General features: G+C 41.0%; 1 protein-coding gene across 1 annotated transcript in view; it reads left to right on the top strand.

Annotated features, from left to right (window-relative positions):
• Window positions 1–11971, top strand: part of slc33a2 (solute carrier family 33 member 2) — a 35329-nt gene extending 23358 nt beyond the window's left edge. Inside the window, exons 3-6 of the mRNA XM_088994681.1 lie at window positions 2849–2996; window positions 4651–4751; window positions 5916–6025; window positions 8994–11971. Of these exons, the coding sequence (XP_088850807.1) occupies window positions 2849–2996; window positions 4651–4751; window positions 5916–6025; window positions 8994–9200 (566 nt within the window). The 3' untranslated portion in view covers window positions 9201–11971. The remainder of the gene's footprint in view (window positions 1–2848; window positions 2997–4650; window positions 4752–5915; window positions 6026–8993) is intronic.
• Window positions 11972–12304: the final 333 nt, after the last annotated feature.

The raw sequence follows: 12304 nt of genomic DNA, 5'->3' as shown, positions 1-12304 counted from the left end.
AAATTAAACCTTGGAATACGCACTACTTTTCGGGATACACATGGAGCTCTGCCCCACCATGGCTGGCGGAGTAATCTTCGGCTGAAGAACACCAAAGCACACGACCGAACAGCGCCCCAGCCGGCCTACCTTTCTACACCCCCTTTCACTGAGTACACACATCGATCGTCTTCACGGATTTGTTACAGATACTTTTGCTGTTATGGGACCGAAAAAGACCCCACCACAGGCTCGTGTTCAGCCGAAGAAGACACAAAACAAAATTACAGTCGAGGAGAAGAAGGACATCATTGAGAAACACGAACGAGGTGTGCGTTTGTCTGATTTAACAGCCTAGTACCAATATGCTAAGTTGCGTGTGTTGCTAAAGGATTTTCCGTGCTCTCAAAGCAACGGTCTGGGGCAATAGAAGAGGTTGAACAACTTCTGTTAATTTGGATTCACGAAAAGCAGCTAGCCGGCGACAGCGTGAATAAAGCAAGTATATCTGAGAAAGCACGGTGAATTCACTCTTGATATCGTCATGCAACAACCTGGAAGTTCGATGTTTATTGGTACAAGGGATCATTCCTCGAAATGGTGAAAGAAGAAGGCTACGTTCCTCAGCAAGTATTTAATGCAGATGAGACCGGCCTTTTTTGGAAAAAACATGCCTAACGGGACTTTCATAAAACAGGAAGAGAAGTCTGAACTTCATTCCATCAATCCGTCAACGATCATCACAAAGGTAAATAAAACGACTTTATTTTACAATACAGTTTATTTCTTTAATTACAGTCCTTATGGAACTTTACTCCTTTCAAACAGCAATTCTCTCCAACCTGCCACTCCATTCCATCAAGCCATCAACGACCATCACAAAAGTATATAAAACGACTTTATTATACAGTGCAGTGTATTTCTTTCATTACAATACAATATCACATTTATTATACAAAGAATAACGTATATTGTTTGTAGTTTTAAGGCCTATTTAGTTGAAAATTATATTTTATGCAGACCTGGGTACGTATTATTCTCATTTTAATGGTATCCTATGGGAGGTAATTTTTGGGATACACACTTTTCGCCTTACACACTCTGTCTGGGAACCAGTTAAGTGTGTAAGCCAAGGTCACACTCACACTGTATGTATCTCATCTCATTTTCCGTACCGCTTATTCCTCATTAGGGTCGCGGGGGTTCCTGGAGCCTATCTCAGCTGTCGCACGAGGCTGGAGACACCCTGAATTGGTTGCCAGCCAATCGCAGGGCACACAAAGACATACAACAGTCACTCTCACACTCACACCTAGGGACAATTTGGAGTGGCCAATCTGCCTGCCATGCATGTTTTTGGAGTGTGGGAGGAAACCGGAGGACCCGGAGAAAACCCACGCGGGTCCGGGGAGAACATGCAAACTCCACACAGGGAGGCCGGACCGGGACGCGTTTTTTTCCCTCTCCCTGGACGTGCCCATAACCGTAGCCCATAAGAGTTAATAACTTTGTTAGCCAATTATTATATTTAAAATTGTGAATATAGTGACTAGCGGTGATGACAACTGTGTAAGCTGCCAGCAGGGAAACACGAGTGACAGACGTGTAAGAAAGACACATGTTACCCTAGCAGCACTACAAATCCACATTTCCTTCTTCACGTTTCTTTTTGTTGGTTTGTCACACCACTGTGAAAGCATTGACACACTTGCATTCTGTTCTGCACTGCCGATCATTGGGCGCGTCTCAGATTTTTTTTCTTCCCGTGCAGTCTGTTTCAACTGTCTGTCTTCCTCTTTCTCTATTTTTGTTTGTCTCCTGGCTGACTGAGTGAGCGACTCACTGGTGGTGTCGTGCGTCTTTGACAGCAACCTGGGAGCCAATCTGTCACTCACAGAGCTCCTTGGTCCCACTGTCTTTCTGAAGTCAGTCTCCATTAATATAATAATGGTGTGTCGTCGGCACAACTGAATATTTTACTGTAATGTTCAGCAGAACATTACCCCCACACTCAACACCACACAGAAGTGTGACTGCCTGACAGAAACTTTTTATTTTGACTGAAATGTCGGTGTGATGTCTGCCTCGCCTTGGAAGTTGTGGTGTTTTTGTTGTGTTTTCCTTTGCGCATTAGAAAAAGTGGTAGACCTCTGTTTGATCATGACTGAGGGCATTCTTTTTCTTGTCAGACATCTATTATTGACACTTTCCAGGAATAGGCCGAGGTGCACAGAATGCCGGTTTGCTGGAGGTGATACGGTAGTCATCATCTCTTGTTTTGTTCGCTCTTTCAGCCTTGACAACTTGGAATCACATTCTCATTACAACTGACTGTGTCTCCTTTCAATAATTGTTTTACATCTTTATTATATTTCAAACATCTTGAAATGATTAAATGGCTGAAAAAAATTCCACCATCTGCTTCACTTTTTGGTTCCTTCCTCAATGCTGTGTTTTCATGTAAACTACAAAAACGATGCACTTCTGCACATGTCGTACAGGGGAGCCCCCATTTCCCAATTTTAGAAATTATATTGTACATACAGTAAAGTCTCGTTATATCGATATTCTCGGGAGTCCGAAAAATATCGATATAACCGGGACTATCGATATATCCGACCATGCGCGCATGTAATTTTCTCCTTGCGTTCAGAGAAATAGTATCGTAATAAGCGGTACTATCGATATAACGAGACTTTACTGTATTTTAAAAATGGAGATGATCCCATATAAAGCTATGGCATTGATACACAAAAGATGTACAGTATTAATTTATAATATTCGACTTAAGCTAAGGCCATCTCTTCCCCCCCCCTCTATTTGTGCATCCCCAATTCCTCCTACCCATCCCAAATGACATCGTGTACAGGCGAGCAGGGTGCAGTCACCATGTTTCCCTTGTTTCTGCTGGATCACCATATGACCGCCAGGGAGCTCGGTTTCTGGAACGGCGTCATCGCCATGGGCTTCTCCATCTGTGGCTCGTCACTGGGAGGTCTGCTGCTCGCTCAGTTCAGGTAGTCTTTCGCAGAAAATGTGTCATTTCTGGTCATCAACTGTATTACATTTAAGCATAAGACCACACAATTTCTTTTCTGCACAAACACTTGCATACAATTGCAATTTTCCACCTCTTTCTCATTATGCACCTACTTTATTTTAAGTTGTTTTCTGTACCCAACTCACTCTGTTGTATGTTGACTGTTTCTCTTCTATTTAATTCAATTTTTTCGAGGCTGTTGTGTGTGTATGCATGCACAATTGTGTACGTGCTCAGTATGTTCCGTAATTTAAGTAAACATCGGCTTGTCGGAGAACCCCTGGAACCCCCTCGTGTCTGGTGTGTGGTATGAGAACAACATGAACAGCAATTCAATTACACACAGAATTTTACACGTACATGTGCAAATATACATGCACAGTTTCTTTGGGGTGTGCACACACTATTGTTGAATTTACAGATACAAATGTGTTTCACTGTCTGATTAGTCTTTCACTGGGGCCGGGGAAATTACACCAGACGTTCAGACGTTCAGTGTAACTTTAGTGCTGACAGTTATACTGTATTTACCCTACATTTTTTTCCAATTAATTATTATTGTTTTATGATTCAATAATTGCAAACCCCACACATTAACTCTCAAATCAAACAAATACACTACTCTGCTTGTTTTTAGTGATTTGTTTTTCTTGATTTTTTTTTTATCATCTCAGAAAATGATTCACAATTCATTGAAAATTGGCTCAAAGCAGCGCAAATATGAGTCGTCAGGCCACTGTACAGTCCAGAAAGTGGTTATTTTGCATCACGAGCACCAGTCAACCAAAATAGGGCCCTTAGACATTCTCGAACAGTTATGGGAGTCACATCAGTTACACATACAGTTAAACATTCTGCAACTCCTGTACATTACATTGGGAACTCCTTACATTGGGAACTCCTTCCTCATGGATACAGTTTGGTTACCATAAAACAATTATTTTAAACTGTTCTCAACTTTTGCACTGAATGATTTCAATGCAACCAAGTCTGACAGGCCGTAAGGGTCTTCATTTTATTTTACACTGCATAAAACATTTTTAAAAAATTCCCTCTTTCGTAGATCTCTCCTCTTTACACAATCGTGAGCAAGCACACACGCACGCACGCACGCACACACACACACACACACACACACACACACACACACACACACACACACACACACACACACACACACACACACACACACACACACACACACACACACACACACACACACTGTCTCTTTGAGTGGCAGGTATCCCTTGAGTGATTGGCATTGTTAATCCTTGATGTCAAAAAACAGTGTGGGTTCATGTGCATGCATGTTTGTTTGTTTATATTAAGTGTGATTAATTATCTTCCCCATGCTGGGGTTCTCCTTAGTTTATTGATTACGTCATGAACCAAAACCACAGGGGGATGATTTTCTTGCTCTAACAGCGAATCAATTAGTGTCTGGGGACTTGTTTACTGAAGCCCACATGCATGTGTGTGTGCCTGTGCGCGTGCCTGTGTGCGTGTGTTTGTGTGTGTGTGTGTATGTGTGTGTGTGTATGTGTGAAAAGACTCATGAAGAGAAACCTGTCTTGTCACTTGTCGGTCTTTTTTTCTGATCTCTGCATCATTTATTTGTCACCCCCACTTAGTATCAGCGCGCTGATGCGACGCGTTTTCGTTTTACGGACCGTCAGTATGGTCTTCCAGAGCTCCTTGCTCACTGTGCTGGAACCATCGCCACTCATGAAAGGTGAGATATTTATTGAAATTCAGTCAACTCTTCCGGCATTTATTTCCCTCCACTGTAGAATATACTCCAGGGCGCAAAAATCAACACAATAGTCTGTCTTGACAAACATAATAGTGCTCAGATATGAAAGATGGCATCCAAAATAGAAAAGGTGCTTTTGCCGTACTGCACCACTGCAATCGAGACCGATGATAATAAGTAATAAAAATTCTGCTTCCACAATCCTAGCTGAGTAACATTGTCCTTGTACAGGTATAATAATGTTCATTCTTGTTTATAGTCTTTGGTTTTCAATGAGTACTTGGACCCATCTTGGCCTCTTTTTTTCATTCAAACAACAGTGAAATATTTTTCTATAAATACTAAGAAAAGAATCACATCTAGAAAACAAACATTCTAAAGCCAAATGATTGGCAGTAAAGAGCAAAATAAAAGTCATCTAAATTATTATAAGGTTGGCGTTCTCTCTCCCGAGAGCCATTCAGTCGTTATTGCCTGAATGACACGTTATGGAGTTGCACAGCTCATCTCAAAGCATTTGGGAATCAGATGAGCGCCACTTTTCTCCACCAGTTCTCTGTTTCCCGTTTCAGACTCTCAGACTGAAGTGAATGCCCCCCCCCCCCCCCCAACCCCCGCCCACCATGTCTTTAAAGCCGAAACAAAAAATATCAGGGAAAAAGGAACCAGAAATAAAAGAAAAGGGAAAAACATTCACTTTCGGAAATTTTCAATATTACATGATAACCTTCTACTTCCGCAGCTCCATTCTGATCATTGTGTGTGTGTGTGTGTGTGTGTGTGTGTGTGTGTGTGTGTGTGTGTGTGTGTGTGTGTGTGTGTGTGTGTGTCTAGTGTCATTGAAGAGTCTTATTGTGCACAAACTCTTGCAGCATGACTGAATAATTCAGCGTTCGCAGGAGCAGTGACAGATCAGCTCTGTGGTTCCTCTGTGTTTCTCACCGATACCTCTCTGCACATTCCCTCAGAGGATACACTACATGTGTTTTGGGGACAGATAGGGGGGTGGGCGTCGGTACTGAAAAAAGACTTTTCAGCTGCATGCTTTGAGTTTGACGCAAGATGTTGTAGCAAGCACGGGCAGGCTGAACATGGTCTTTCTGAAGAGTCGCTTTGCAACATTGTCAATGTTGTCTCCCGAAGGTATGGCCGTCTTGAGTATGAGCGTTCAACATTTCCTGGGTGGTCTGATCACCACGCTCACTTTCACTACCATGATGCATTGCACTCAAAGGGCCGAGGAGAGCATTCAGGTAAGAGTGATGTCATTGTCCAAGCCCTGCTAAAAGGGAACTTGTTTTCCTTAAGTGTGAGGTCATCTTATCTTTACAATTTGTTTCTTTGCACTTTGCTCACCACCTTTATATCCTTTTAATTGTGCCATTTTGGAATGTGACAACGAATGATGAGGAAGGAAGTCTGGGAATTCCTGGCTAACAGCAGCGCACCGAGACCCATCTAGCTGCCGTCACCCGCTCTGCCTGTCACTTCTCATCAGCTGTTTCCACCTGGAAAAATTCAAAAAGTCATAGCAGACCCACTTTCTATTCAGTACTTCTTTCCTCTTTGACCCTCCCCGACTGTTCTGTTTTGTCCCCCTCCTCACTGGAAGAGTACCCCCCAAACCACTTCCCTATTTCTTTGTCATTCTCTGGTCCCTTTAAGTGCTCCCTTTTTCATTCTGACTTTTTCCCGCTTCTCTTTCGTCTTGCCCTCTTTTGACATAACTCCTTTTGTCCCCGTCGTAACTGGGCCATCATTGCCTGGAGGTGATCGTTGTCATAACGCAGTCATTCACTCAGTCGATCTCAAGGTGACAAATTATCATTTTAATTGCTGGCATGTTTGAAGAGCAAATTCAAAAGGGAGGTCGGGGGGGTTGGGGGGGGAATCACAATTTAGCTGACATATGGTTTGTTTTGTTACTGTAGCAGGAGAATCAACTAAAGGTGCATTTAAAAGATTCTCGTCTCACACGCACACCCACGCACAAACACACACAGTTATTTTCAGTCTACCATTTGTGCATGCACACGGTAGAGGGAAGGCGTTATGTCAACCACGCATACGGACAGATGACGGCTGAAGAAACCTTCTCATCGACACGCATACGGAAGTACAATATCTCAGTGTTATTGAAGCGAGAGCTATCCAGTGACTGAAAACCAATAGGGTTAGTGCTTGTTCACAATCCCCAGGAGAAAGAAACCAAATCTGTGAAACAAGTTGCTTAGAATAAAGGAACGCTACTTACTGTAGATGCGGCCACACGGGCTCCTCGATATGCTCGGTCACGCTAAACTCACCACCGTCACTCATCTCAGTTTATTTTATCCACATTTTACTGATGTGTGATGTCTTTTGATGCGGTTAAGTGGTGACAGAAGGAACTGCTCTATTTACTTTGGTTGAGGTGTTTTAAAATGACCATAAAATCACAACCATATATACAGGAGGCCTATGTAGTGGACCATTCTCGTGACTTCTCCAATGACATCTATTGAAGAAACTGCTCAATATTTATTGGCATTCTACCTTTAGGATGGTTATGCTGTAGTTACCTGCTAAATGCAGCGCTCTTGGGAAGAAAGGCAAATCTGGGAGAGATTAGCTAATATCTTGCATTTGCACTCCATCCTGAAAGCCTCAAGGCTGTGATCAGATCCTATTCTTAGTTGGCTTCCACCCATCATCGCAGGCTACAGCATGAGCTCACTCTTTTTCCAAGGCGTTTCTTCAGCCATCATTGTTCCCTTTGTAATGTGTGTTGTAATCATCTTACTGGAACAAATGTCACATTTGACTTTTGTCATTGACCACCATGCGTTTGTGTGTACACATTAGGGTTAATATTAACTGCTCTTTTAAAAATCCATTAATCTGTCAATTATGTTTTCCATTAATCGATGAATTGAATAAATACAATTATAATTTCTATCCCAATATTAAATGGGGCCGATACGACCAGTCAGACTTTAGTTCGCTGACAAAGCCTGTTGGATAGGAGGCGAAACGTCCGAAACCTTCACATTTGTACAGATGACGGCTGAAGAAACCTTCTCATCGATCCCAATATTAAAAAAAAACTTGACACTTCAAACTGGTGGTGCAGTAAAGTGTACAAAGAGGTTCCTGCATGAACATCCCTGACCTCTTAAAGGAATAAAACGATCAAAGATGACAACAAAAGTGACATTAAATACAATCTTGATTTCAAAAAGCTTGACAACAACAGCAAATAATATCGTCTGCTATTCACTGTGCACCAAAGTGTTTGATAGGAATAGCTGTCATAGCAATAAACAATATTTAAGTTATATTTTATTCATACCCCACATTTAAAGAACTTCAGGTGACTGAAAGAAGAAGAAGAAGGAATGCTGAACTAAAAAGCTCAAATAAAATGTATTGCTCAGACAAGTGAGATATTAGGGTGGTCGCGGTGGTGGTGGGGGGATTACATCGTAATATACATTGATTGCGATGTTTCACCTGGCCACGCAACAGCTGAACTGCTCATTATTTTATTAATCTTTAGTCCTTCAAAATTGCAAGGCACATACTACATATTATTACAGCATTCATGTGTTTCTTCTGATTCATATTATTATTTCAGCATTCATGTGTTTCTTCTGCTTCTGATTGTTTTTCTTCTTTGTTTTTGGTTCATTGGTGGATGACAGTTTTGATTGCATACTGCCATCTACTGTGCAGGAAGTGCAAAGCATTTCCATGTGTAGTCAACAGAAGCACCCCGTCGTCCCTTCTGCTTGTGAACAAACACATGGGATAGTAAAGATAATGTCAGCAATATTTAACAGAAAACCACAACTACACTAAGTTATATGCAAGTGGCTGCCTTTCCAGCAGCTCATGTATTTTGTTTTTCTACTTTCATTCCTTTTATCGCTTTGCTGCTGTGAAATTTAAATTTCTCCACTGCGAGACTAATAAAGGCAAATCCAATCCAATCCAATCCAAATAAATACACATACATAAAATATTCGTCAAACAGTTGAAGATGTTTCTGTGTTAGCCGTCAACAAAAGAGCCATTCTGTTAGTGCGTTAATACTGACAGAATTTTCACCTTTGCCATTAACCAACAACTATTTCTGTGACAGATTATTCAAAGATCAATTGTTTGATCAAAGTATTTTGCCTATTGTATGTTTTTGTATAATCGTTGCTGTAATTTTTATTCAACACTCTCCTATTTTAGGCAACTCACTACAGTTTCCTGGCAACTCTGGAAGTGTTGGGCAAGTTGTTGTTCAGCGCTTTGGCCGGAGGTGTGGTGGATTGGTTCGGCTTTCAAGTGGCCTTCCTCTTCTTCCTTACCCTCTCTGCTGGAACAGCATTGCACGTATGGACGGCTACTTTTACCGGTGCTCTCAGGGAACAGCAACTCAAAGAGCAGCCCAAATGAATATTAAACTTTTGACTGTAAGAGGATATAAGTCCACACGCGCGCACAATTAGTCTTAAAGGACAACCGACGTCGCTTTTTTGTTTTTTAACTGACATCAGAAAAATGTTTTATAGCATCTAAAATACCCAAAACATGCATTATGATATTTTTAGTCAAATGCAAAACACCAATGAAAATGACTTAAAGTGTCCAAAATCTGCAAAAAATTGAGCTGCGAATTGGGCATTTTCAGAAAGTCCCGCCCCCAGTTTGTGACATCACGCCAAGACGTCTTGCATTGCTAGTGAATCAAAACAATGGCTTCAGATTCGGAGAATATGCTTTTTTGTTACACATCCAATTATGAATATCATTCAAATAGTTCTGAAGAGGAAAGCATACATGTTTGCAAACGATTAAGGAATTTATTTGTGCCATTTTGAGGCAACATTGGGGGGAAATCTCTCACCCAAAAAAAGAGGCACAACCTGGCGACCTCCTGTGGCCACCTCCATTTCCACAGGCTGATAAATTCCTTATATGGCGCTTGGACGCCCTCTTCTGGCCTTCTGGCGGCTTTTGGGTGCAACCCGAGGTCCCCAGACCAAACAAGTACAGAAAAATACATTGACGTGATGGAAGGACCGCTACAATGCGTCTTTTTTACGGTCAGGGGCGGTCCTTTAGTGACGTCACGTACGGACTCGTCAGCAACTCAAAAACAAGACTTCCTGAATATTCAGCGCGAGTCTTAAAACGTACAGTATAGCTATATGCGGTGGAATCTTTGTAAAATACGCTCAGTAGAAGTCATTTGAAGCCATTTAAAAAATTATGGACACAACTTGTCCGGAGACGTCGGTTGTCCTTTAAAGACATTTAACCCCCCTATCCATCAAGGTATATGTCCACAAGCAATGCACATACAAATGTATTTGCTGGCTGGAGAGTAATACCTGGCCGGTGGAGTAATACAATATGACACAATACTATACATATTGAGTAGCAGTACGTCAATGTGCAAAACAAGCGCAGGCATTGTGTCCTTGTGTTTTTGTAGACATTAAGAGGAGCCAGGAAAGACTTAAAAATAATACCAGAAACACCAACAATAAATAATAAAAAGAAGCTTCATACTGGAGGAGGATCATATAATATGATCATATTTTAACCAATTTATGCCGAGCGTGTTCATATGAACACAGATAAAGTCATTAAAAAAAATCTAAATAAAATTAGAACAGTATCAAATAGATTCAATACACGTTACAACAATATAAGTATATCTAATTAACAATATTTAATGTGTCAAGAAACAACATGAATGCATTTGGAAATGAATGTGTCTGTGTTTATATGAACATGCGCGCCATAAATGGGTTAAGATACCGTGTGGAGCAAAGCACATTAAAATTTCAATTCGACAACTTTTAAATGCTCTGCAAAACTGCAATAAAGTCTTAAGTCTTAACATTTGCTCTAGTTTGATAAAACTTGGTAGCAGAAGCCACCTCGTGTGATAAGCGTAACGATTTTGTGTGTTGTAAATCTTACTGTGCTCGCTGTGCTGACAGTTGAAATCTAGAGCATTAAATGTATGTTTAATGGTGCTATTTTAATGTTCATAATCTAACAAGAACTGTAAATGATAGCAATATCACGAGTCCTCCATGAGGTTCTCAAAATATGTAATGTATATGGATATAGGTTATTGTCTAGAATTTAGCCAAGACACATGAGTACTACCTCATATGGTACGACACACAAAATGTGAACGCTGTAGCTGTGCTCAAGATTTACTCTAATCTTGACGCACCATGTTAACCAAGGCTGGAAAACCATTAACCAGAATTTTGTCGAGATTAGAAAATGATATTATGGAGTATTGCTTAAGAGGAGGTCGAGATATCAAAATTGCCCATTTTAGGTTTGCACTGGCCCTCTACCAGTGCTATTTAAGCTTCCTACTTATAGCAAAGCTCAGCTTGCAATGCTGCGTGGTGTCATCATCTTTTTTTTTTTTCATTGAAAGAAACGAAACGTGAAACGAATAAACTGCAATTAGACTGTTCTTTGAAACTTGAAAGACCACAATTTGTACCCGTCTGTGATCATGTTGAACAAACAGGCGTGTGCACTGTCAAGTACTGTATATTTTATCCTATATACTCTCCAATCCTGTTTATGCATAAAACATGAAGTGAAGAGTTTTTCCTTAGTAGATTCCAGGTGAAATCCAATTATATATAATAGGAACGTTAGTCTTAGGTAAAACCAGTGTTTCTTAAAATGGACACATGCTTTTACAAATGTGATGGACATCTACAAATGAGTATTAGGGCCATACTGGAAAAGAAATCTATGTAAACAGTGTCATAATTACAAAAACAATATTGATGTAAGACGATGTAATACGACACAATTTATTTATGTCAATGTCGTTCAAATTGTTCACGCGTAAACATCCCCGATCTTGTTACACAGGCAACATCTAGAAAATCAATCGATACTTCGGCACGTCAATTCTGTCATCGTTTTGATGCTCAAAAAAAGTGCTGCACTGCACGAGTGGTTAGCACATCCGCTTCACATTTCTGATTGGGGCAGTTAGACACCACTGTTTCAGAGTGTTTTCTTGTCATTGTGGCTTGAATATTCCTTCGTAGATGTCACACTTGACCCACGAATTACTAGTGTAGTTCAGTTATCTGATGATAACTCTTGTTGCAAAGCACATCTCTTATCTCATTTTCTGTGAGATTTGCACTAAGAATAAATATGCTGGGTGAAATGCAGTTCGGTGTTTTGTGTGCGTGCGTGTGTGTGTGCGTATATGCGTGTGTGTGTGTGTGTGTGTGTGTGTGTGTGTGTGTGTGTGTGTGTGTGTGTGTGTGTGTGTGCGTGCGTGCGTGTGTGTGTGTGTGTGTGTGTGTGTGTGTGTGTGTGTGTGTGTGGTTTCTAATATTTGCTAATCACGCTATCTATGCTCTGGGTGGAGTGGGTCCTGGGTGGTCATCAAATGTGAAGTCCTGCTTTGTAAATCGAATGTTGAACAGGAGACTATAGTCTTTCTGGGAGTGTGGCTGACTGAGGCCTGTAAAGGGCCCGTGTCCTTGTATAGA

Source organism: Hippocampus bargibanti, linkage group LG04 (genome assembly GCF_051943395.1).
Source record: "Hippocampus bargibanti isolate YZ-2025 linkage group LG04, ASM5194339v1, whole genome shotgun sequence".
Taxonomy (NCBI): domain Eukaryota; kingdom Metazoa; phylum Chordata; class Actinopteri; order Syngnathiformes; family Syngnathidae; genus Hippocampus; species Hippocampus bargibanti.
This window is presented reverse-complemented; position numbering and strand designations above follow the sequence as displayed.